This window comes from Apus apus, chromosome 5 (assembly GCF_020740795.1).
Source record: "Apus apus isolate bApuApu2 chromosome 5, bApuApu2.pri.cur, whole genome shotgun sequence".
In the NCBI taxonomy this organism is placed as follows: domain Eukaryota; kingdom Metazoa; phylum Chordata; class Aves; order Apodiformes; family Apodidae; genus Apus; species Apus apus.
In genome coordinates this window covers 814,667-841,007 of record NC_067286.1, presented here as the reverse complement: position 1 = coordinate 841,007, position 26,341 = coordinate 814,667, and the positions used below count along the sequence as shown (strand labels likewise).

Below are 26,341 nucleotides of genomic sequence, written 5' to 3'. Positions count from 1 at the left end.
GCCACTAAAGGGCCACAGGCAAGGGTAGAAAAGGGAGAGAGGTGTGGAGGGAAAGATCTACAATTATGTAAAACTAAAACCTGGGCACATGCTGAGTGAACAGGTTATGGTTTCCTTGAGGTAGAGTCACCTGCTTTAGCAGAACTCTGCAATTACAGCAGGCACAGCTCTCATTATCTCTGTCTGTAGGGAACCACTTTGCAAAAAAGCAGCAGCATTGCTACAGGATTTGGAGAATGACTGACACTGAATGTGACAATACTTTTGATCTTAAGGACTGTGGGGTTTTTTCCCCTCATATATATATTTTAGTAACAGTGCAGTGTGGGAACTGGGAGAAACTTCAGAATGCCCCTGCCTGTTGCCAGCAGCTGTGAACAGGAGGGCAAATAAGTGTGATGCATTAATTTTTAACCTGCAAGCTCTAACTTCTGTGGTTAAATGTCCTGTATTTCCAAGGGAGAAGTCAGCTTTGCACTGTGCTCCTGGAGCCTGAGAGCTGAATCCTGAGGGCAGCCACCTGCCCAGCACACAGAGGGCAGCTGCTCCACTGAACACAGTCCACACACATGGAATTAGGAAGTAACTGCAACCTGTTCCTCCAAATGGACACCATGGGAGGCTGCAAGCCACAGAAACCTGCTGTAGACCACTTAGAAGATGAACTCATTTTAACCACTGGTTTTCCAAAAGCCATCTCTGCTTCTCTGACATGCATCTCTCTAGAAACCCACCATCCTCATGCAACTTTCTGTCCATCCATCGACCCTGCTACACAGCCCAGTGTATGCAGGCACACCTCAACCCCCACTCCACCCCATCTGACTGCCTGCGTTTCCCTCATTCATCCATCTTCATCCAGTTAACTTATTTCTGGTCCTCCCACTCCAAAACTGCACACAAACTCCAACCTATCACATATTCATCCTTCATTCTGTCTGCACATTCATTCACTTGTCACCTTGCCATCAATCTTCTCCTCTCAAACATCTTTGTCCTCAGCCCATCCGTCTGGCAGCTCCCTCCTCTAACACAGATCAGGGGAAAGCAGGTAAGGAGAAAACTCCGTACCTTGAAGAGGATCTCAGTGGTCATGGTGAAGCCGTGAGTGATGATGGGCTCCTCCTCCGGGGGCCGGCCCTTCCAGCAGTCCAGCTCCACGCAGCGGCAGCCAGCCAGCAGTGCCTGTCGGTACATCTCCGGAGAGGAGATCCCAGAGAACTGACCAGCTGGAGAAGAGGAGGAGGGGGGAGGTCGACATCAGCTATGGAGGGGGGGCAGTTTCTGCATAAACAGGAGCCACAGAACTCTCTGCCACCCCTGAGCAGGTGTACGTGGCAGACTGACAAGAAGTTTTCAGCTACAGGGTAACATTTCTTCTTACACAGCCCCTCAGAGTGCATCTCAGCCCTCCAACCTCCAGGGCAGATCCATCTGCCCGACTGTCAGTGTCCTTCATCCACCCCTAGTGGTGAGACACACCCGTTGGAGCCGAGGGGCTGCCCGTACCTGTTAGATAGGTGTTGTGTGAGGAATTGATGAAGTAGTGTGAGAGCGGCTGGGTCATGTCCTGGTACAGCCCCAGTTTGTCCAGTGCTATCACATTGTTCTCAGGGCCACAGAGAAACCAGACCATCCCCTCTGGAGACAACTGCCCTACATGGAAGACAAAGCTGTTACTAGTACCAGAACAACATGGTTCTGGCACCTCCTTGCCTGCTCATTGCAACACAGGGACATGTGAGGATTGGGCTGATTGCTCCCCCAGGAAAATTAGGGGAGCAGAAGGTGTGAGACCCTCTGCTACTTTCATACTACCTCTGTAGCAAGAGTTCTGGGCTGAACAAGACTCACCTCTCTGGATGTTAATCCCACTGGGCTCATACTTCTCTATCAGGCTCTGCACCTGCTCAGGTTTGGCTGGTGGGAAGAGGATGTCATTGAGGCGAGAGTCTCGCTGCTTCTTGTTGATGAACTTTGCCAGGTGCTCTTTGGTCATGTAGGGCTTTGCTTTCAAGTGGCTGAGGTGGGAGAATTACAGAGGAGCAGAGGTAAGGCCTGTGCATTCCCCAGAAAACCTTTCCACAAGAGAGAGATTTGTCCTTCCTCAGGTTAGCAACAGGCATCCACCCCTAGTGCCCACAGATTTCTGTCTTGTCTGCATTTCTTCCTGTAGATGGTGCTTCCCACTGTGCCCTTTCTTCTTCCTAGTTCAACACTGTGAAGAGATTGTGCTGAGGAGAGCACAACGTGTAACTTCAGCCTCTATTCTGAAGTCTAAAGGGACCTGAATTTCAGACAACACTGAATTTCTTGCCCTATGAGATCAAGTCCACTTAAGTCACAGGTTTAGCTACTTGACAAAAAGGTTTCTGGGTATTTGTGAGGACCTGTGGTTCTCACCCTGTACCTGGCCTTGTCTGGGGCCAGCCACAACCAGTAGCACAGCAGCATGCTCTAGTGCTGACCTGGAATCAACCCTGCTGATGGTGAGAGTTCCTGCAGCACAGTGAGGTCTCACCCTTTTTATTCAGGCTGCCTGTCAATGTGTTCAGACCCTTTTGTGACCTGGGTTCCTGCCCCACTAAGGATTGAGACCAGACAAACCACAGAGCATAAAATCCCCTCGTCCCTCCTTTTTGCCTATCTTTTGCTACAGATCAAGTTCTCTGCTGTGGCTTGAGGGAAACTTACTGTGAGGTAAAGATCTCATCAATCTCAGGCCGTGGACACAGATTCATGAGGAAAGTTTTATACACGGTCTCAGGGAAGTCCTCTGGGTTGATGGCATCATTCTGAGAACACAATGAAGACACATCATATCACAAACCCCTGACACCCAGAGTCCAGCACTTGTGACAACGCAAGCAAGCACTGGAACACCTGGCAAGGTCTGGAGGAAAGAACAGATGGATGGAGGAGCACACAATGCCCTGCTTCAGAACGGACAGTTATTCAAACTGTCCCTCAGAGCCTCTTGTATGTTATAAAGCTAAAGACTGAGGCAGTGGTGGGAGCTGCCAGAGGCCTGGACAGTCCCCTGCAGGTTGGTAGGAGCTCAAAGATTGACCATCAGATCTGTTGCTTCAAAGAGCAGACAGTGCAACGGGAGGAAGGGAACGTGCTGCTTTTTGTGGCACACAGTGCACGAGATGGAGTCGCAGTGCTGCAGCCACACCAACAGTGAGAGCTGATCCCAGCAGGCCTGCAGTGCAGGGGTGGCAGCTCCTGGTAAGGAAGAGGTTGGACAGCAACTAAAAGCATCTGGGCTGGTGATTTTTTCATAGTCAAGAGCATCACAGTCAGGGTAGGCAAAAAGATTATTCACAAGCTAGTGAGACCCGTGGCTACTGAGCGAAACCTTTACCTTGCCCTTGGGAAGATGACAAGCACTTAATGCTGCTTCCACCCTCTTTCTGTCTGCAGGAAACATCTGAAAAATACTGACCAGAAAGGGAAAAGAGAAATCACCACAATGTAGCAGGAGAAAAGTCCAAAATCTTGGGTTTGGGTGGCTGGGAGCTGCTACCAGAGTGAGACACTCAAAACATGCAGCGAGGGAGACTGACAAAAAGACTGTAAACACGAGCCAGAGAAGACAGCCAGTTTTTCTCCAAAGGAGTAACAGATGTACCAAGTCTTATAAACCTAGTGTGGATTTTTGGACTGTTGCCTTAAAACAGAAGTTGTATATTTCTGCCTCGAACTCTGTAAGAGCCCTGCCACTAAACTGCATCCTCTCATCCTCAAAATCTCCCTTCCCTGTCCTCCCCCTGCCCCTCCCAGAGCTGCCCTCTGTGGCAAGAGGCCTGGGGCCACAAACCCCCAGGACACTTCCTGCTGCAAGACACTATCCCATGCAGTAGCTGGCAGTAGCAAGGAATGACTTTGTTGTCAAGACAACGTTCAAAAATAGCAAACAAACACAGGGCACATTTGCTGCTTTGAAAGAAGGCAAAATTTCATGGAACCAAAGGCTTTCCAAGGAATTCAAGGAACTCATTATACAGGCAAAGAAGCTGGTAGACTACATGATGGAACAAGAAAAGCCTGCTGCTGCAGAAGCCACAGCTCACCTCCAATTTAGAAAGCTGGTCTTTAGGGCAGGATTCACTTGGCCAAGGCCTCAGCTTAAAGCAGCCTCTTTGCTGCACTATGAAACAGGAGCAATAACTGAACTCTTCCTGCTCTCAGAATACCTCAGTCAGCAGCAATGAAGTCTCCTCCATGGACAAATTTAGACGTCAGCTCTATTAAGCTCCTGGCATCACAGGTGCTCACAGCCAAAAAGGGGAACAAAAAGTGCCAAATGTGTTGACAGGTGGAAGAGTGTTCAGCAGGAGCTGCAGCAGGTTTATGCAAACCCAGTGCACACTAGTTCCCAAGCTGCCCTTTGCAAAGCAAAAACTGCAGCACCCTGGTTATGATTCAAAAGGGATTTAAATGTGTAAGGGAAAGGCAGATGTTCAGGGGAATTTTCAGACATGGAGTTTTGAAAGCCTTACATATTCCTGCACCTGGAGATACTGGCTATTTTTATAAATCTGGCTCTTCATCTGGACTATTTAATGGTCTAATGCTTTACACAGTAAAGGATTTTTACCACTCTGCAAGAAAGACAGAGCAGGACACTGAAGAGAGGTACAGCCTGTACCAGCTATTTTTTCTAGCTTATTTTGGCAGAATAAGCTGTTTTCTCTCAGTAATGCTGCCTTGCTTGCGTTCTAAAGATCAATTCCAAGTACTCTTCCCTGGTGCAAGTTATTAATCTCAGACCTATACATTTGTAAAAGCCCTTTGATGAATACACTGGTTTCTGACAGAAGAAAAATTCTGCTGGTTGGTGGTTTAGAAAACAAACCACAAAAAACGTTTATTGTTGAGTAATGATCAGCCACCCAGGAGCCCATTCAGCCAGCACAGATTTGATCTGGAACCATTCTGCAATGTAACAAACACCCCGTGGTAGCCTGTTGATTACAGGTGCTCAGTGCTTGCCTCAGGTGGTGCCAGAACACAGCACGACCCTGGAAGCAGAGCGGTTCAAAACTTCACAGTGAACACCCACAAATGCACCATCTGCAGGTCCTTATTCTTAAAACAAAAGGTAATTTATGCACCCAAAAGGGAATTCAACATGGCAGTGCAGTCATGAGCCATGGGCTGTCACTCACTCATGAGCTGAATCAATACAGAGGAGCCACAGGATGAGCCATGGAGTGATCTTACTAGGGAGGACACTGAGTGACACTAGATTGATGCCATGTGACAGGAGAAGTGACAGGCTGGTCTTTGCTTCAGCAAAGCAGCCTTGGCTTAGTCTAATGGCAGTCCTGCCCTGATGCACCAAGCCAGCTGCTCTGTCCTTAGTCGGACTGAACATACAGTAAAACACAGTTCCATACTCACTTCCTGACAGGAATCTTCCCTTCTGCGTTAAGCTGCATCTTCAGCTTCACCAGGCTGTGAAAAAACCCCAAGATTATGAAAATGCACTCATACAATCTTAGAGGTCCTACTAAGTAAAGAGTAAGAAAAAATACGCAATGGGGAAAACAACAGTTAACTGAAAATCAGGGTTCTGCAAACCATCAGCTTAACCTCAGAAAGAACCTGTTCCTGTTTCTTGGGAAGGAGAAACAGGCTAATTGTAAGAGCTTAAAGGATTTCTCTAAACCATAAGATACAGATATGAGATAATGATATCACTATTATTTATCATTCTTCAGTGATCTCAGGTTGCCAACCAAACAGCTCTACAGAGCAAAAAAAAAGAGGTAACACTTTGTTGAGGTGAGTGGTGTGGCTGCAGTGGGAGACGCATTTGAGGCTGAGAATCTCAGTTTAAGAAGTCCCACGTGTGGGCTTCACTGGCTCAAGCACTTCTGTGCCAGTCAGTTGTCACGAAACATATGGGCCAACTACCTGTGCCCTGGGGCTCCTGAGCTGACACAGGACTTATTTTGGAGTCTGCCAAAGGACCTGGATGCTGAGAAGCCTTTTATTTCTGGTACTGACAGGAAGAGCAGTACCGGAAGGTTTCAGAGAGCAATGTTTGTCAGCAATCACTCACATTTTCTCCAGGAAGGTGTACCGAGAGGCGTTGTACGTGAGGGGGTTCCGAACGATGGCCATGATGTCCTCAGCCCAGCTCTGGGAACCAACACACACACACAAGGCAGAGGCAGCTGGACATTAGGGAACTGCACCAAGAAGTACCCAACAACAAACACTGAGAGGGCATAGAACCACTGACTGATCTGGGTTGGAACGGACCTTTAAAGCCCATCCAGTCCTACCCCATGCATGGGCAGGGACACCTCCCAACAGCCCAGGCTGCTCCAAGCCCCATCCAACCTGCCCTTCAATACTGCCAGGGATGGGGCAGCCACAGCTGCCCTGGGCAACCTGGGCCAGGGTCTCACCACCTCCATAGTAAAACTTTTTCCTTACCTCCACTCTAAATCTACCCTTTTCAGTTTTAAACCGTGATTCCTTGTCCTGTCACTACAGACCTTTGCAAAAAGGCCTGTCCTGACACTGCTGGGCTCCAAATCCCCACAGCTGTGCCTTGGGCTGGGCTACATCACCTTCCTACTGCCTACATAGATTAGCAGCTGAAGCTTTCCCACTGAGTCTCCTCAGCTGTTTATCCACACAAAACACACAAAGGACAAAACTGACATTCTGAATTTCTTTGACTAGTCCTTCTCCATGCAGGGCAGAAGTTTCTAGAACTACGGAGGTATCACACTTTATTGAAACATAAACCTGCTTGCTTATAACCTTGCCACTAACATTGTCACAGTTCAGCTCCCTGCCTTCCCGTCTCCATTCCTGCTCCCCACTTAATGCCCCAATCCTTAGTGTTTCCCAGTGTTCCCTTGCCCTCAGAACCCAATACCTTGCCAACGTTCTCCTTGTAGGACACAAAGTTATGGAAAGTGAGGTCAACCATGTCAGGGCCAGATACAATAGTCAGAGTCTTAAGCAGGAAGGTGCTGTGAGGGTAATCCAAGTTAAAAACCTCTCGGAGCTTCTGGCACTGCAAAAGAAACAGAACAGATGGGGACAAAGGGAGAATGAGGCAAATTTTACCTGAAAAAAATCAGGACCCAATCCAAACATTGACCTGAATTCACAGCAAACTTTTCAGGGGTTGCAAAATTTGTTTACTGTTTATAAACAGTAAACAAAATTTGTTCCTTTTCTTATTTTTCACCTTAATCCTGAAGTCTACATTACCTGGATTTTCCATGGTACAAAACATTATGACTCACATCACTGCACAAACATTCTGTTTTGGTCTGAAAAAATGAAAGCTGGAGATTGCTCTTAAAGAAATTCCTGCTGAAACTTCAGCCTGAACTGGCAGAGAAGCAGAGGCCAGGTGAGTGCAAAGAGTCCTTTGCCAGAGCACACACTAAAGAAGTCTTTCAGATCAGTGTGACACCTTCTGCTGCAACCTCCCTCTACCACAAGAAAGATGTGGTTTGCAACCCAAAGGTCTGCCAGATTCAGACCTGGCCACTGGAGAGATGTGTTCTCTCCCTCCAAGTCCCATTTTCTACTATCTGTCAGTTGCTAGAAGTGTTTTTTTCCATAGCAATTGCAGTACCCTACAGCAATGGCTCAGCAGGTTTGTTCTGTGAAGTATATGGCTCATCCCATTAGTCACACTTGTATTTCATCACCATCTGAAAGTATTTATAGAATCCTTTTACATTATTTAGCATTTTCTGCATTCCTATGTAAGGCATCACTAAGGCAAGATAACCTGGCGTTGTACTGTCAGTCACTGTTTGGAATGAAAGGATGAAATTCCTGTGTCCTAGAATAAAGCACAGCAATTCATTACCTGAAGTGCAGGATAAAACCCCATCAGAGCAAAGCCAGAGGCTGGCAGAGCCCCTGCTCCTTCAGAAACCAAGTGCCTGTGTTTCAACAAGGTAAAACAGCAGTAACACCTTAAGGCCTGAGGTACCAGAGTGACTCCAGAAGAAGAGGTTCCAGTTCAATTCCTTTGTGTTTTCTATAAATGTGGAGCACAAAGTCAGTTGTTGCAGTTCAGCTCATGCTCAGTGACTGGTTCAGCCGCTACTAACTGGACAATGTCTGAATCCCTGACCAAAGGGAACTCCAGATCTTAGACTTCCATGGACCTCCATTTAGCCCAGACCAGCTAAAGCCCAAACATGCACCATCTGTTTGGCAAGTCAAACAGAAGCAATTCCATTTCTGCCCCAAAATTTTCTCTTTACATTTGGACTGTAACAGCAGAAACTCACAAACAGCTCAGCTTTGGGCACTCCTGTGTCTGTACCATGTCACAGACAGAGCTGCAGATACACATATATTTTAAGAAACCCTGTAGATTTTTTTTTTTCACTGCATTTTTCCAGTTTTCTGAAGCATTTCCAATTTTAACACCTCTGTAGCAAACAGGCATCTTTAGGAAAAACAGGATGTGCTGGATTGTAACTCAGATCACCCGATTGCTGTCTCTCACTTCATAAAGGCAACTCTGTACCCTGCATGATCCAAGAGCATTAGGAGGGAAGGAAGGGGGCAGGCAGTCAGCCACCCAGACACGTGCCTGGTTTCTAATAGTTTGGTAATTTATCAACTGGCTCATTGTTGCTTTGTAAGCACTTTTCCTTTGCAGAAAGGAGCAGCACCCACATGCCCACACCTCCTTTCTGTGCTCGAAGTAACTTCTTTATGGACCTTAACTTTTCAAAGTTAAGGCAAAGTGTTAGGACTTCAAATTTAACTTCATCTTGCAAACCCACTGGCGTTTGTTCAGCCTCCTTACCTCTGGTGGTGTAAATTATATGAAGCTCAGACAATAGAGAACTTGTGGTTTTTGCTGAACTCATTTCCTGTATTTGTTACAAATGGGCTCCTCCCAGCCCTTCCTCCTCTTGGTGTCACCAGCCTCCCCAGCAGACCTTGTTCACACCATGTTCCTCACGGGGTCAATGCTGCTTCAGAGCTTCTGCCTTTATCTCCTGCAGCGCAACCTGCCCCAGGCCGTGTTTGGTGGCAGCCTGATTCTGATCACCTTCTCAGAAGTTGGTCATGCTTAGCCTGAGCCTGTGCTGCTCTTCACATGCCATGCTTTTATCAGCACTAACTTCTGACACCTCCTAACTCCTCCAGGTTGATAGCTGCGTTTTATGAGAAGCAAACTGCAGCCAGGAGAGGAAAGGATGATCTTGCTGGGGATCTAAATTGGGTCATATTTTCCCAGTGACTGATTCCCTGGTCTTAAGCAAGTCACTCACTGACTTTGTGCTGCCTGTTTTCCATGGGGATTATCTCCCCTGCGGGATAAGTGCAGTGATGTTGGATGGAGGTGTTCAGAGAAGACTAGAGACTGTGTCCACGGGCACAGAACTTGACGCCACAGCTCTTTCATAACCTGTGCTCCTTGGTGCATAATTGGTGTCACCTTGCACGGGGCCATAAAGGAAAAATAAAAATTGCTACATGAAAAGCAGGACAAGCAGATCAGCCATGCAAATCAGAGGAAGGGAAACATGCTCAGCAAATCCACTTAGAAACCATACCAAGCAAATAGAAAATGACCCACCAACCGAGTGGCTGAAATACAGATTCAGCTTTCATTTCACTTCTTGCCCTCCTATTTCCCTAAAATTCTCCTCTGTACAAACCAGATTCATAGTCCAGAGAAAAGCAAATTCTCATGCAAACATAAACAAAGAGGCAGGCCTAATGCAAGGGACAGAGAGAGACAGTCCTTCCTCTGCTGGGAATGGGACACAGCCAGTGAGAGCTGGGATCTGCCAGAGGGGCAGGCACTCACTATACTCACCGCTTTCTATCTTCATGCAACATGATGTGGGGTTTGTGGTATTAGAGAACAGGATTTGACAACAAATTGTCTCTTTTGGAGAAGAAAGGTCTTGTTTGGTTGCCAGAAAAGAAAGGAAGCACCAAAGATTATTTAAATGCCTTTGGCTCTGCAAGTAAGGCTCATGTCCTGGTGAGCAGCTCTGCTCCATCGTGGATTCAGCAGGAAATGGATGGCTGGGACACAGGGAGTGCTGTTCTGCCCCATGGGGACCAGCCTGTCCCTGTGCCAAGCAGCTCAGTGATACAAGGCAGGAAAGAAAATACCCAGATGAAGCATTCTCAGCTCTCACTGCTGTCTTATCTAAAGGAACTGGAACATGCAGCAGCACATGGATTGACACAGCACAAAATCACTCGCAGCTCTCTGGAGAGGAGCAGGAACAGACAGCGAGAGGGAGGCAGGCTGTGCATCCTCAGTAACTTCTGTCCCTGTGCTCTGAGAGCTCACACTGCAGGACAATGGAAGAGGCAGCAAAAGGGCCCAGCATGCCAAAAAGCCCTTTCCCAGATCTGTTTCTTGTCTCAGCCCCTGCTCCACTATTTATAAATCCTTTGCAAACCGTGGGCTTCTGCCCACTTTTCTCCTGCCTGCACACATCAGTTTGTCCCCACACGGCTTCTTGAGATCACTCTTCTACTTGGAGGCCTGAACTTTGTTCCTGAGCTCCTGCCTGCTGCTGAATACACAGCCCTGATGTGATGCTCAGTCCACAGAGCTGCTGCCTTGCCCTGACTGACCACCTATGACACGTTTCCAGTCCTGGCTCAGCTCCCAGTGAGTGGTCCTGCACTGCTGGCTCCTGAACACTACTTGCTCCTACTTTATCATCTTAAAATATGACATGTGAAATACCTTGGTATAATTTTCAGCCTCAGACATGTTCAGTTTAGAGTTTGCATCTCTGGGTTCAGCAACAACAAAATGTATATGGAGGATGAAACATTTATAAAAATGACAGAAAATACAACTTCTGTTTTTATGAAAAATAGGGCTTTTTTTCAAAGCAAATGTGTGCTGACATGTCTAAACAAAACCCAAGATGAAGCCAACAGCCCAGCAGCCTGGCCTAAAACATCATATATTTGGGACCTAATTATTACATTCTCTGTCAGTGTTCTGGAGCCTTGGTGTGTCAGCAAAAACCAAAATGGAGCTGCCGTCATTGTTCCTTGTTGCTCAAAGGAAAACACAGAATTGCATTGTAAATAACACCCTGATCTGCTTCAGCATGCTGCTGAGCTACATTCAATAGCTTTTTATCTTGTCTCATTAATGTTCAAAGTCCCTGCTAATTTTTATCTTTATTACTCTTGAGCATGTGCCAAAGTTCACTCTGCCCCATCCCTCCAAAAAAAGGCCTACGGAAAAATAACACGGTGGGACACCAAGTAGCTCTCAAAGGAAACAGAGCAAAGGGGGTGAGAAGGGGAAACCTGCACATGCTAGAAAAGGTCACGGGAGGACTCAAGGGCCGTGTGTTTCTGTGCTGATATGGCAGGATGTGAGGGCTCAGGAGGGGACAGGGAGGCAGAGGAGCCTCTGCCCAAGGAGAGCAGGGCTAACCCTCATCTACAGGCAGGCTCAGCTCCAGGAATCCTTTCCTGCTGGAGCAAACAGTGGTTGCCCTGCTCTCTGGAGGTGGCTCCTATTGCTGCCAGCCTTAGTGACTTCTCCCTCTTTCAGTGTCACACTTACTGCTGGGCACTACAGGTTGGCTGTCCACTCCCTCAACATCTGCAGGGTCAGAAAGCACGTCCCACCAGTACCTGCCTCCCATCCTACAGGGACAATGCTGGGACCTGTACTGGTGAGCAAGCACATATGATGGCAGCACTTCTCAGAAGTGGTTTCCTGAGCGGTCGCTTTGGTGCTATTCCTTTTGCTGTGAATAAAGGGGTTACAAAGAAATACCCCAAACCTCTTGATTAGCAGCAGCTGGAAAATATTACTGAAAGCAGGTAACTCCTGACATGAACAGCCCAACCACCCAGCAGGGAGATTCCTGTCACCTACATCTGTCCGAGAAGCTCAGGGCATGTTCCATCCTCCTGCAGCTGGAACCACAGCCAGAACATGCACAGCACCTTGCAGAGGAAAGCAACAGTGCAGATGCTCTCAACAGAGCCCTTTCCTTCCTTGTAAAATCCTTCAGCCACAATTCAGGAGGAAAGCCAGATCACAAGCTTTGCCTCACAGAGACTTTGGGTTTATGATGGGGTCACTTGGAAGGAAGGGGACAGGAGGGAAAAGGAGGCTTGATTTGTTACTGGTACTATCCAAAGCTCTCCCAACAGCATCATCTTGTTCTCCTTGTCTTAAAATCAGGCCTTCCTCCTCCACTTTTGATCAATGAAAAATGTAACAGTTCATATTAATTTCCGCAGTTATACCCCACAACCATTCCCAGTCCTCATTCTGTCTCAGGGGACACAGCACCCTCTGCACTCTGCTGCCTGTCACCTCCAGCACATCTCCTCCACTTCATCACACCAGGTTTTCATTTTTGTACCTCTCTGTAATGAGGCACCAGCCATAGCTGCCCTCTGTGCAGGGAGTGGTGATGCACTCCAAGGAATTTTCACTGCTTTCTGCATTCCTCTGAACAAACTGTGCTCTCAGGAAAGCCAAATGAATACACAGCTGAGGGCTTTGAGCAAACCCTGCAGAAGCACCATGCCCAAAACAGCCAGGTGTCCATAAGAAATTTCCAGGACTGGATGGCACTTCTCTACCACCGTTTGGGTTCCATTGCCAGTTCAGTGCCCACATAAGACCTCCTATCACCCCCTAAGAGAAAGCTGCGTAAGGAGCCAGCCTAGTGCATTTTACTTCATGTTGCCATAGAAATGGCAGAAAATTCCCTGAAATAAAAAGTAGTCTTATTGTAAACGGGTCTCTCTGAAATGCAGAGTTCAAAAAGCATTTGGAATTTTCACAGCAGAGGTTGTCATCAAGTGCATCTCTTCTGCCTGCTGAGGATACTTAATAAATCACTTAGTGCTTGACCTCTGTTTTGTTTCTTGTAACAAAAGAGCTGCAGACAATTCCCAGGATTATAAAATCCTGTCCCTGGCCCATTACAATGGCTGAACCACAACAGCTACACCAGATCAAACCACAGATCCATCCAGATGCCTGGGGAAAAGTGTAAGAACAGGGCAAACGTAGTGAAACATCCCTGACACGTTTCTGCAGCTTTCAGCAATTTATGATTCAGCAGCTGCCTCAACCAGAGGCATTACCTTGCAATTAATAACCCTCTAAGGGCACTTCCTTCTTGTCCTGATTTTTTAAACTCAGGTAGGTGTTCATGACTTGTGCAGGATGGGATCCCTTGGTGCAGGGACACAAGGTGTACAAAACAGCACCTCCTCCTGCTGGTGCTGAACCTGCCACTGGAAAATTCCACTTGATGTGTAGCTCTGACACAGGGAGAAACACTGAGTAGCTGCCTTCTGCTCACCTTCCCCATTCAGCTCCTGGTTTTACAGCACTCTACAATACTCCTCCACATTCCCCTCATTATTTTTTACCAGCCTACAGTCCTTGCCTACTCAGATGCTCTTCTGACAACAGCCACTTCATTCTTTAATTAATCTTGCTGCTCCTTCTCTACCTTTTTCAGTTCTTTGTCTCATTGGATATGAAAACACTAGAAATGCACAGAAAGGTGGGTGCATTCAGGGTGTACACAGGGGCATGATTTCCTAATTCTTTCCTTAGAATTCCTAACATACAACTTACTTTGTGAGCAAACACTAATGAACACAGAGTTGGTATTTTTATGGATTTATCCTCCCCTCAAGATCTTGTTTCTGAGTAGCAAGTCAACTCAGAGCCTGTTGTTACACAAGGTTAGGATTGGGGTTTTCTTCTGTGCGCATTGTCTTGATTTTTATCTGTACTAAACTTTATCAGTTATTAGATCATCCAAACAGCATTTCAACATCTTTCTACACACCAGCCCACAAAATTTTGTCCTGTCTCCCCACACCTCTTTTGCAGATCACACTGAACACAGTGTGTCACAGGTCCAAGCAGTGATCCTTCTGGGAGTGCCAGCACGTTTCTCCTGGTAGTGTTCAATTAGTCTTCCTTAACTAATTGCTAAAATCTAGGATGTTTTTCTCCATCCTGGCTGCTGCCAACAGAAGGACACCCATCTGTGGCCTCAGTACCGACACCATTGATTTATAATCTATAATAAAGCTGAATTCATGTTATAAAAAGGCTGCTCCTGGAAGTTTAACAAGCCAGAAAACAGTACCTCAAGCCTATCCTTTACACTGACCTTTCCCTTGCTGCATTCTGTCTGGAGTGTGGCACCTATCTCTCCAAATATTTTATTCTCCCAAGAAAAACAAAACACTTCTGAGAGCTTTTTTCCAAATGTGATTCCCACAAAACAAGCTGCAGACAAAGTCTGATGCCTGTTGAAAACTCCAATACGTTTCATTCTAATGACTTTCCAAGAAGCACTGCAGTTTCTCAGAAGGAACTGTAAAAGCTGGGTGCTGTTCTGGAGCTCTGCTGGGCTTTTAGCACCCATCTCATCATGGTCTTTTGAGAAACACCAGTGGTGGGGAGCTGAGCAGTCATTTTCAGAGCAGTATTGAGAAAACAGACGTGCTACTTGCGCAAAGAGGCTGCTGGAGTCCCTCAGTATAGATTGCAAAATCAGCCCTTTGCATTAGGCTGAGGATCACCTCTCTTACCATATGGAGCCATTCTCTTTATGCCTTTGTTTCCTTTTCACATTCTAGCTTTCCTTCATTTTTCTGCATGCCTTTTCCATACATGGAAAAGTTAAAAACAAACAAAAAACATTCCCAGAAGAAAGTCCTAACAAGGACAACTTTGCTGCAGGAAGCCTAAATTATAACTGAAACCGAGAACAAAGCCATCATCATGTGCTTCCCTTAGTCTGCCACCCTGCAAGCAGACAATTTTAAATTATTTGAGGAGAAAAAAAACCAACTAGTTTTTCTGAAACTACTTTTTCTTCCCTTTAAAGGGAAGAACCAACACACTGTGTTGGAATCTCACTGTAACTACAGGTTTGTGGCTGCCTTGACCCAGCCTGTGCATCTCTGTACAAGAGAGCAGCTCTGCTGACTCAGTCCAGAAGCATCACCAGTCTCCTGCAGGACTGCCCAGAGGAGCTCGGTGACCCTAAGGGACAGGCCAAGATTAAAGCTGGCCAGATGCATGGCAGGGGGTGGAGGGGACACAGCCACTCTGCACAACAGCACATGGCTCTTTTGGAAGGCACTTGGGAGGGGAGCTGCTGATTTCCTGGCTTTCTGACCTCTTCTCTCCAACAAGCTCATATACCTCAGTATGGATGTGCCTTTCCTTTGGGTGCACAGAGGACCCGGGGCAGTTCAGGGACAAGAGTAAATATGGCTTTTCTGTATTTACAGAGTTGTGATGTAGAATCACTAAATCCCAGACTGGTTTGGGTTGGAAGGGACCTTAGAGTTCATATAGTTCCAACCCCCCTGCCCTGGGCAGGGACACCTCCCACTAGACCAGATTGCTCAAAGTCCCATCCAATCTCTCCTTGAATGGGGCATCCACAGCTTCCCTGGACAACCTGTCTCAGTGCCTCACCACCCTCACACTAAAAAATTTCTTTCTAACACCTAACCTAAATCTCCCCTCTTCCAGATAGGACCCTTGTCCTATCACCATGTGTCCTTGGAAAAAGTCTCACCCCAGCTTTCCTGTAGGCCTCTCCTTGTAAGGAGAAAAGATCCTCTCCACCTTCCTGTAGCAGAACCCCAGGATAAACTGCCCCAGCCTACACAAAAGCCCGAGGCAACCTGAGCCTTTCCCACATGAACAACCAGCAGAAATTACACTGTGCACTCACCTTGGGGATCTTGGCAAATCGCCCTACTCGGGTATCTCGGATGCTGGTTATATCCAAAATCTCCATTTCCTACAACAGAATAAGGACAAGGTAGATGAAGGAAAGATAAAGGAGTAAGGAAAGAGTCCCACGAAACTGCAGAGCAGGCCTCAGCCAGTGCCCTTGGCTGGGGAAGAGCAGGCAGGGGAGCAAGGGCTGCCGAGGTGCCGAGCTGGAGGGTGGGCTGGGTGGCACGGAGGTGGCGATGGGTGCAGCAGCCTCCTCTTCAGAGGGAGGCCAGAGGCTTGGTGGGGATGGCTGTGACAGGGAGGGCATGACATGGACACAGGTTTGCATGGAGACACTCCACCCCAGTTACAGTCCATGTGTCAACCAACCCACTGATGCTCTCAGCCTGTCCATTGCCTCTAGGTATCCAACACGGAGCAGCTGAGCTGGAAGGCAGGCAGGACCTCTCTTCCCAGGTCCCTCCCAGCAGACCTTCACCTAATCTGTTCAGTGGCAATTCCCATGGAGGACATTCCACAGCCTTAACGAGGCAGCCCACTCCATGTCCTCATTTCTGGCTAGTTGTCCTGTTTATTTTGTTTGTTCTTTTAATATCCAACCTGAATTTCCTTCCTCCGTTACTAATTTGTCTCCTCACCACAGATCTGGAGAACAAATTATACTTGTTGCAGCAGATAATACTATTTTCCAAGATCACAATAAGGAACAATGTGGATACCATGTCTTCTGGCTGTATCCCCATTTTATTGTCAAGCAGGGTGGAAATTTCACTCCTAATCCCACTCCTTTCTGAATCCCTAGTGCAAAAGCAGTGCAGTTTTTCTTCTGTGCTGTTCAGGACGAGCAGATCTTAGGAGGACTCAGCCAAAGATTAATAAGCCACACAAATTCAACAGAAACTATTAACCGTACCACACCATGCTCTGTATCAGCCCATCTCTGGTCCCTGGTGGCTGTGCTCATGCCAGCCTGCACGACTGCATGGCTGCCCCAGCTCCCTCTGAAGCCAGCATTTGTCCACCACCCATCCTGCTGCCTCACACTGCAGATTCCCTCAGAGAACAGGAAAGACAAGTGCTTCCCCAAGGATGTAAAACAGGCTGTTGCTCCACTGTGGCTCCACAGTTTATTTTAGGTGCTAATCACTGGCATTTTCCAGAAATATAAGCCCGCCTCTGGTCTGGGTTTCCTCACATCCGCTATGCTTCTGTAACCCAGACCCTTTCCCAGGTAGTTAAATCCCTCGTACTACTCAGCCAGTGAAACATCTCTTTTGATGGGTACAGGTCCCCTTGGCCCATCTTACGTATCTCCTCCAGTGCTACCACTTCCTCCTGCTGTCTGGCTGGAACCCGTACAGCAAAAATTCCACCACCAGGAGCGGAGCTCGGAAGGGGAATGCGAGTGGCAGAGAGGGCTGAAAGCAGAGTACATCTTCTAGAGCAATGTGACAGGCCCCAGCCTGATGACACTGTGTTCTGGGGGGACACAGCTGTATGGCAGGGACTTGTTCCCAACAACACTGGGCACCATCTTCTGAGAAGGCAGAGCTCACCAAAACACATCAGGTCTCTGGGCAGGCACCATGCAAGACTACTGTCTCTGTCTCTTTATCTACCATGCCTCTTCAGCATGTAGGTCACGGGGAGGAAGCAGAGCTGAACCACAGCTCTACTCTGGAAAGCAGAAGTAAGCCCAGCTTTCCACCTCCAGTTAGCCAGATCTCTCCAACCCTTGTTGCTACTCATCAGCAAGGAACTGAATTATCTTTCCTAATCTTCTTGTCTCCCTGTCTCCTCCAGCAGCCCCAGCATCCTGTGCTTTACCTCCAGCAGCGTGCACACCCCACTGGCCTGAGAGGAGCACAACTTGCCTACCAGACTTGAGGTAGTCTTTACATCACTACGGTCACTGCTTTGGTTTGTCATTAACATTTCTAAAACCCCAACAAGTCAGTTAATTACAACACAGGCTGCATGAGGTGCACGTTAGCAGAAGGTGCACACATTTAATGGCATACATCTAGGTGTTTTCTTTCCAACTGCACCACTGTACTGTTGGAAGAACCCTTTAGGATGCTGGGTAACAGGGATATGGATGTTGCTGCTCTCTGGGAAGCCCTCTGAAGCACATCTAATGAACTTTGCAGGTATAAGATGCCAGTGTGACAAGCAGAAGGTGCCCATGCTCATCTCTCTGGCCTGTTTGCAGCTTAATTTTCTACTCTTTCCTGGAACTCTGAAGACAGACTAATCTGCCACTGAATAAGCATGAGGCTCCCAGGTCCTTAGTGGGGAGTTTCTTGCTCAGTGGCACGTGTGGTAGTTTGCTCCTGAGCACAGGACTCCAGCACTTACAGTGTTTTAATCTCACACAAACTTGAACTGCCTATTTGGAGAGCAAGCTGTGCAGTCTCAACACTTACCTTATTCTGATGGGTCCAGTATAAGTAAAAGCCCTTTGGATCCACCCGAAGAATCACAGGAGAAGCACTTGCTGTCTCCTGACAAACAAAACCAGAAGAAAGGAGGTTAGCACCTTATGTGACTTGGAGAGCCCATCACGGGACATCAGGTTCCCAGTTCAAATATAGACTCAGCTGGGTGAATCATGCTCTGAGATTTATGGAAATGAACCAGCTGACTTTAGTACACCTCCAGAGTAACAGTGTGAGGCAATGGAAGCTGATCTCTGCTGAAGCCTGAGTCTCACCTAACACTGCGCATTTAGCTAGAACAGAAGTGATGGATAATGCTGATGGGCACAGATCTTGTTCTCAGAGCTCTTGCCTAGCTCCCTGAGCACACGGCCACAAGCCACGGCGAGCAGAACAGGCACTGTAGCACTACTGCTGAGTATTGTGCCATGTTGCTAGATTAACCTTATCTCCTACCAAGCAGCTCTCCTGCAAGCAGGACAAGGGTGAAATGAGGACTGCTGACAGCTGGTCTCCTGATCAAGGATGTGGACAGTGGCATGGGGCAGGCAGACTCTCCTATGGGGTGGCTCCTGGCAACAAAGAAAATAGTGAATTCTAACAGAAGATGGTCTGGCAGCACAACTGGCTGCTGCTCACATTGTGGAGTTCAACTCTAGGGCAGACAGCAAGCCCTCCCTGGTAAAATCCTGTAATCCATCATCTTTAGAGATAGAAACATTTTTACTTCTACTACAAGGGCTAAGAGTCAGCATAGAACCAAATCTATGTGCATCTGCTCCCTTTAAGAGGTCAGCTGCTCCATTGTGCCCTTCCAGAGGTTTTGAAAGGGTTTCCAAGCAAATCAAACCATCATCCGTAAAGTAGAACTCAACCTCTTTAGTTTGTTTGGCAGCCCAGCTTGCTGGGTGCCAAACAAAGCACAGCAGAATTGCTCCTTACCCCAAGAAGCTGCAAATAACTCAGTGGGACAGGTCAGAACAGTCTTGCCTGTCAGAGATCCTACTGCACTCTCCCCTCTAGAGAAGACACTACAAATGCTGGCCAAGGTTAAGGCAGTACAGATAAAGTGTAGTTTCCCTTTTTTCAAGAAACTGTTGGGTCCAGTGAAGGCTCCAGTACTCTCCCAAACCGTACCGTGATGTAAGGAGCCAGTCTGACCTGCCTTCATTCCTTTGCATGAAGTTCAGAACTGTCACCAACAGCATGGTCAGATCAGTTCAGAGACACAACACCACCGGCTCATGACCCCCGGAGAACAGCATTCCTGCAGCCTGGAGCTCTTGCCATCATCCTTCACAGCCTGCTCCAAATGTGGAGTGGGAGAGCATGAGGAGATGGAGCAACGTGACCAGAGCTTCCCACTTGTGGAGAAGGCTTTTGTTACTGTTGGAGGCCAAGTCTGTAAACTACTTAGTAACTACAGGCAACATTTTAGGAATGTTTACAAATCTGTAAACCTTAGGGGAAAATCCACACAGGACTTGAGCTCCCTAACTTCCTAATTTAGGAAGAAATTCTTCACTATAAGGGTGGTGAGGAACTGGAATTGGTTGCCCAGGGAGGTTGTTGGTGCCCCATCCCTGAAGGTTTTTAAGGCCAGGTTGGATGAGGTTTTGTGCAACCTTATCTGGTGGTAGGGTTCCCTGCTCATGGCAGGGGGTTGGAATTTGATGACCTTTAGGGTCCCTTCCAACCTTAATGATTCTGTGATTCTAACTCCAGTGGTTGCAACAACAAATAACACTTGGTGGGTCTTGGAGGCCCAATTGGAATCATCCTGGGTTTCAAGGGAATCAAACCACCCCAGGAATTCCCAGTGAAGTATTTAACAGCCTCAAGTTTTCGAGAAAGTGTTCTCCAAGGACTGAGCACAGAAGGTCAGCAGCAATTTTAGACACATTTGGCTACCGCTATTCTCAGAAAGCAAATCCCTGTTCAAATTCAAAGCAGTCACAAGTGTATGCTGCAGTTTCCACTGTACCCTGGTGTCATCCTCTTTATGTCCAGCTTCTGGAATCACTGCCCAGTGATATTCCAGCCTGTATTCCTCAGCATCCATCCTTTCTGTCAGCTGCATATGACATTGCTTTCTCATTTCTCAGTGCTGCTGGACCACTGCACACAAGTGATCTACCTCCCACACGCTGCCTTGGGACCTGAAACTCTATTCCAGCTTTACGCCCACAAAAGTAAGCACTGATCCCTCCTGCACTGCTGCTGGAGGCTCCTTCTAACGCGTCACGTTTGCGACACCACATCAAATGTTTCCCTTGGATCTTGGTGAATAATCATAACCTGGCCTGACCCCCGTTTTATCAGCATTCATGCTCATACTCCAGACAAAAATGGATGTGCAGCTGCTGTCCCCTTGTTCAGGTATGTGGGTGTTAGGGGAAATATTCTTTCCTCTCCTTAGTGAGTGAGGAGAGGAACTATTACATTTCAATTAACTTCTCTTCCACTGTTCCACGCTTTCTTCCCCTCACAATGAACAGCAACAGACTGCAAACCTGGTGTTTTGAAGACACAAGAGGACACCATGTTGGAGAGAGAAGCAGCTCTACAGCACCCTCCCAGGCTCCAGCACCATCAAGGGCTCCTCGGCCACTGCGCGCTTGGTAGCTCCAGAAGCCAGAAGCCAGGCAGGAGTGGGAGGACATGGCTCACGCTCCCCATGCCAGAACGGGGCCATAAGAGGAAGCAACTTGGAGCCTGATTTCCTCTCTATCTGCAAAGCACGGAGCGTCTGCTCAGCTCTAGAGTGAATCCTACCCCACAGGCTGCTCCACGCTGTCCGAAGGCAATGTGTGCCCCCGGCCCAAGGAGGCTCCAGGCAGTGACTGCCGTCCTGAGGCAGAGATGGATGGGGTCCTGCACCTGAGGAGTTGCCCACACAGACCCAGTGGCATGCTCCAGGTATCACCATCCTTCACAGCAACAAGAGGTGCAGAGGCCACATCACCAGCCTCCAACACACACCCTTTGTTTTTACCCCTCCACTCTCCAGTTCACTCTCCTGGCCCAGACACAGCTGCTCTCGGGTACAACACAGTGTCCCATGCCCTCCCTGAAGACACACTCCCAGCCTGACAAGAGCACAGCACCTGCCCTGCCACCACCCATACAATCTAACAAAACAAAACCCCAGTACTCACATCATCCCATTTGATGAAGCGCTCACCCTTGGACAAATACTCCTTCACCTCCGGTGGCTGCAGGACAGGCGTAAGCATTGACATTCTGTCCTGCAGATGTGTTCTTCAGCCACCAGAAGCAACAGCAGCTGCACAGTCTGCTCCTCCTTGGCCCCCTCTCCTCTATCTCTGCCTCTCACATGGCAGGGCTCTCTGCCATTGCCACTGTTGGCATCAGGAAGCAAACAGCCTCTTATATTGCAGCCAAATTTAGGAGGGGCAGGGGCAGGCAGGCGAGGACTGATGAATCTGCATTGTAAATCAACAGCTCTCCAAGCAAGCACAGGGAACTCAGCCCAAGGTCACCGAGAGGAAAGCCCGGGGTGGGGTGGGCTGGGCTGCCCACGCCGTCCCGTCCCACAGGCTCCCCGGGAGGGACCTGCTCCCTGCTCCTCGGAGCTGCTCGAGGCGCACGGTTCCCGGCACTTCCGCTGCTGAACTTCCTGAAATGTTCTCTTTGAAGCGCAGGCATTGCCAGCCGACGCTCAAACTATCTCAGCAGATGCGGTCACGGAGCAGCTCAGGCTCTGGCTACAAGCAGACTGCCCCCTTCATGCGATGGGCCAAATATCATGTAAAATGAACTTACGCCTTGCTCTTTACAGGCTCCATTTCTGGGGCCACTTGCTCAGTGTCCAGCCTTTAACTTTTTTCCTTTTTCTGATGGGTTCTTCTGAGTGTCAATCTGAACAGTGAGCCAGATCAGCAGAGCAGATGGAAATTCCACCAACAGATGAAATAAAACATTCACAAGAGTCGCCAGGAACTCCAATATTCTCCAGATTCACTTGGGTCTGCCATGGATGCTCTGGCAACACGAAATGAGAGAGATGTGTAAGGTGGGGGTTAGAATGAAGAAGCTGCAGGGAGTGACAGAAAGTAGAACAGAAGGTATATGGCAAACAGGGCAAAAACAAGTCCCAGCTCCTGACCTTGGGACAAGGGGATTATGTGTGGACAGCTGGGGAAGAAAGGTGGCACAGGAGCACTGGTTTGGGAGGAGGACTGATGTAAGCAAGGTTAATTTCAGTCAAAAAGGCAGAGCCCTACAATTAATAGAAGTGGAGATAACTGTGCTACATGTGCTGTGCTCAGGATTCTCAGCCACACAGTGGCAGCTGTGGCTGCTTGGCATCAGGGCTGAGATTCAGGACATAGGAATGCATCCCCTCCAGCCTCATCACCAAGCCACATTTGTGATATTAAGCTTCCTTTGCATGTGTGTCAGTGACACGTGACAGCCAGCTGAGACTGGGGCACTCCAGGTCCAGCCAAGACAGCACCATCAGGACCCCCCCTTCAGAGAACACTGTCCTGCCAAAGCAGCAGGTGACGGGGCCTGCTCAGATCCCAAAGGCGGAGCTGGAAGCACTCATGGACGTCAACAGCCTGGGACTTGGCACAAGTGCCAGTGAAATGCCAAGCATTGCTGGGCAGGTTTTGTTCTCTGTGCTCTTCTTGTAAGCAGCTTAGGAACAGCCCCTGAGACCTGGGTACACATGGAGGAAGGCCATGGGAGCACAGGAAGCTTCAGTGAGGAGTTTGCTCCACTCTCACCTGATCGCTTCTGCAAGGCTAGAGCAGTTTCAGGGCTGTGTGAATTAAACTTAGGGAGCAGCTATGGAAAGGATAAAGAGCTTCCATCTCACTTAGAAGTGCTGCAGTCCTCCCACCCTCTGCAACATAGAACATGCTAATGGAAAGCCCTGGAGATCCCAGTGGGGAAGAGGTGAAAGGCAGGATGGGCTTTGCCAGCTGGTCCTGCCAAGAGCAGAGGGACTGCAGGTGAGACTAGGCAGTCACAGCCACACGTTCCAGTGGCCTGTCTGGTATTTAGCTCAGTTACCATCATCGCTTCATGAGCCATGTCTGCTTCCTGCCAGAACCAGAGCCTCTGGAAAGGCTGTTCTGTCCTGCATTCTGTCAGATCTGTGTATTCAACACCTTTGTCTCATCAACAAATCTGAGCTACGCAAGAATCCTGCTGCAGCTTAACCTGCCTGTCACTCACGGTAGCTTTCCCTAAGGGATAAAACAATAAATCTCAAAACACTCAAACCAAAGGTGAAGAGCAGTGACCACACTAGCAGCTGTCCCAAGAGGCTGCATGGCACTGCGTGGCATCAGCTGCCACCATCCCCACTTGCACAGAGAAGCTCACAAAGCTGCAGCTCACTTCCTTTTGCATAACCCAGCCTCCTTATCTGTCGTTTCACAGTCCTTGCTCTATGTGGGAGCTTCTGCCCCTTGCATGAAGAGATGGCTGATGGAACAGTGATAGAATAAAGCAACGGTCCTGCCCTCTGCTGAAAACCCTGCTATCAGAGCAGGCAGAAGCAGCACTTCGTGCACTATTTATTCCAACTGCCCTTTATTTTGTATCTCCTGCATGGCCACCACCCAGTGCATACCCATCCTACATCCCGTGTTAAGGGCCCTGTGCCTCCTTTGCTCTCAGCCCCTCCCATCACCACAGTGCATCCCACCACCCTACAAGAGCTCTGAGGTGCAAAAACTTTAACTTTTTTATTCTTCCTTCCAGAAACTCTTTCTTATCTCTCTGTCTTGTCTATTCAGCAGCCTCTACCTCCCACAAAGTACAGGCAGAAGCAAGATAGCCAGCATTACCCTTCAGAGGCTTGACAAGATAGGGGCTGTAGACGCTGCTTATTAAACCACCTTGAATGGGTGGCTCCCGTGTTCTGGCTGGCAAATTACTTTGCAACCTCAGTCCCAACCTGTTCCTTACATCTGTAAGAAAGCTCTTCCAGCATGGCTCCACTGGAATCACACTTTGTGGTGTGTCATAGTGTCCTCTAGCGAACAGCGAGGACATTGCACACACAGTCTGCAACACCAGGAATCCATACACAGCTAAACAAAACAGAGTTCATCCTGCTGCTCCCTTTTCCTATTCCATCCTCTGAGTCCAGGGAATGGGAAGACCCACAAGATAAATAACACCATTAGGACCAAAAAAGCCAGTATTTTCTTCACCACCTTGAGGTGAAACGCACTTGAGAAGCAATGGCAGATTCAAGTTGAGTCCCATAGGAAAAAACACTGTTTCTATCTAGGGCTGCAAAGGAAAAGTCTGGTAGGTTTGCAGGTAGGTCTACAACTGTCAGTGCTTTAAATGAACTGTGCAAAATCAGCCATGCACAAACTTGTCAGGCTAAGGATCACTTTCAGCCCCCACAAGTTTTTCACTAACCTCTACCTGGATCATTGAAGCTGTTGGAAAAAATAACATCAAAAGGTAGAGTGGCTCCACAGCCCCTGGAAGCTATTGAATGAAGCTAATTTACACCACTGATCTACACCAGCAACCATAAGATGAAGCTAAAACTGTCTGAAGCTAAAGGGGCAGGACCTCATCCAGGCACTGCCCTTTGATCATCACCTGTGCACAGAACAAGGAGTTTATATCATACCCTAAAGAGATGATGAAAGGAGTTTTTGTTCCCTTTTGCAGTGGTTTTCTCCAGGGCAATCACTGCTGCCCGCAGTACCCTGTGTGCACAGGCAAGGTCCCTGACTCCAGTTAACTCATAAGCACATGAGCACACACACACCCCATGTGGCCACCACTGCTCTCTGAAAGCCACATCTGCCTTACCAGAAACACCCCTCTTGTTACTCTGTTCAGTGTTACTTGTGCTTTTCACAGAGCTTTTCTAGCCCCAATGAGTGCAATCAGTGTAGCATATTTTAAAACATCTCCTGTCTTTCTCAAGGTCAAAATTAAATCTTGGAAAATGATCTTTTATTTCATTACATTATCAAACCAGGAACAAACAACAGAAACACACAAAATGAATACAGGATCTTGGAAAGGAGCTCTCTAGGAAACATTTAGCACTGCATGCAACTCCAGCCATGCTTTTATTTGGTTTGTTTGCTTTTTTGAGCAGTCAAATAAACACAGGAATAGGAAAAAGCACCAAATAGAATGGCAAGCTCTACTGGAGCACAAGGAGGGTGTTTTACTAGGTCATTTTGTGGCATTCATGGTGTATGAGTGGCCAAAGGCATGTTCATGAGCTACGCTGCCCAATAGGAGGCTGAAGGTACTGGTGGGAACAGGGAAGGCTTAAGAAGGTGTATCAGAGGAGGCTTCTGTCTGTTAAGGCATGTTCATTAAAAGTAGCAGAGCTTCCCAGTTGTGCCAGGGGAGGTTTAGATTGGGTATTAGGAAAAATGTCTTTACTGAAAGAGTGGTGAAATGTTGGAACAAGCTGCCCAGGGCAGCAGTGGAGTCACCATCCCTAGAGGTGTTAAAAAAAAACAAACATGTAGATGTAGCACTTGGGGACGTGGTTTACTGGTGACAGCAGGGCTCGGTTGACAGTCGGACTTGATCTTACAGATCTTTCCCAACCTTAATGATTCTGTGATTCTATATCAACACCAGCTCTGACACACACTCAAGGCATACAGGACTGTGTTAGATGTTGGGTTTGACTGCACTCTGCAGTTCACAACTGGCGGTCTCCAAGCCTCAGTTGAGCCCCAGGCCCCCACCACCTCCACGGTATTTTTCAGCTGACAATGATGTGTGCACTGTGGTCCACAGACAATTGAAGACTGCTGCTGTTACACAACCAGAAGTGTTTGGACACCTCTGCTGGGAATGTATACATCAGAGGAGTGGATGATCAAACTACTGGAAGAAATATTCTCCTGTGCAGAACAGCCAGTGGCTTGTAACACAGGATTTATCTGAAGACAATACAGCATCACCAACTAGCTTCAGGGGTGCAGCATGAGATTGTGGAAAAGGCTTTACAAGAAAACCCTGTTCCAGTGTTTGCAGGGGCAATCACAAGTTGGTGCAACTCTGAATAAAGTGGTGTCATTCTGCAAACATTACAGGTTGTATTTTCCAGCCAGCTATGTCAGCACTCTCCCACACATGCATGTGAGCAAATGCTCTATATAGA

At 47.9% G+C, this 26,341-nt stretch overlaps 1 protein-coding gene across 3 annotated transcripts in view; it reads right to left on the bottom strand.

Annotated features, from left to right (window-relative positions):
- The window catches only part of PLCB2 (phospholipase C beta 2), a 39,864-nt gene extending 18,092 nt beyond the window's left edge, over positions 1–21,772 (bottom strand). For 2 of the 3 annotated variants that reach the window (XM_051621724.1, XM_051621725.1), the window contains exons 1-11: positions 21,360–21,772; positions 18,190–18,267; positions 15,756–15,824; positions 6,905–7,045; positions 6,074–6,153; positions 5,410–5,463; positions 3,368–3,443; positions 2,695–2,795; positions 1,855–2,021; positions 1,510–1,656; positions 1,072–1,229 (exon numbers count right to left, since the gene is read on the bottom strand). In XM_051621724.1, the coding sequence (XP_051477684.1) occupies positions 1,072–1,229; positions 1,510–1,656; positions 1,855–2,021; positions 2,695–2,795; positions 3,368–3,443; positions 5,410–5,463; positions 6,074–6,153; positions 6,905–7,045; positions 15,756–15,824; positions 18,190–18,267; positions 21,360–21,443 (1,155 nt within the window). In that variant the 5' untranslated portion in view covers positions 21,444–21,772. Of the gene's footprint in view, positions 1–1,071; positions 1,230–1,509; positions 1,657–1,854; positions 2,022–2,694; positions 2,796–3,367; positions 3,444–5,409; positions 5,464–6,073; positions 6,154–6,904; positions 7,046–15,755; positions 15,825–18,189; positions 18,268–21,359 lie in introns of those variants that run through there. The other variant, XM_051621726.1, reaches the window with a different exon arrangement.
- Between the last annotated feature and the right edge of the window lie 4,569 nt (positions 21,773–26,341).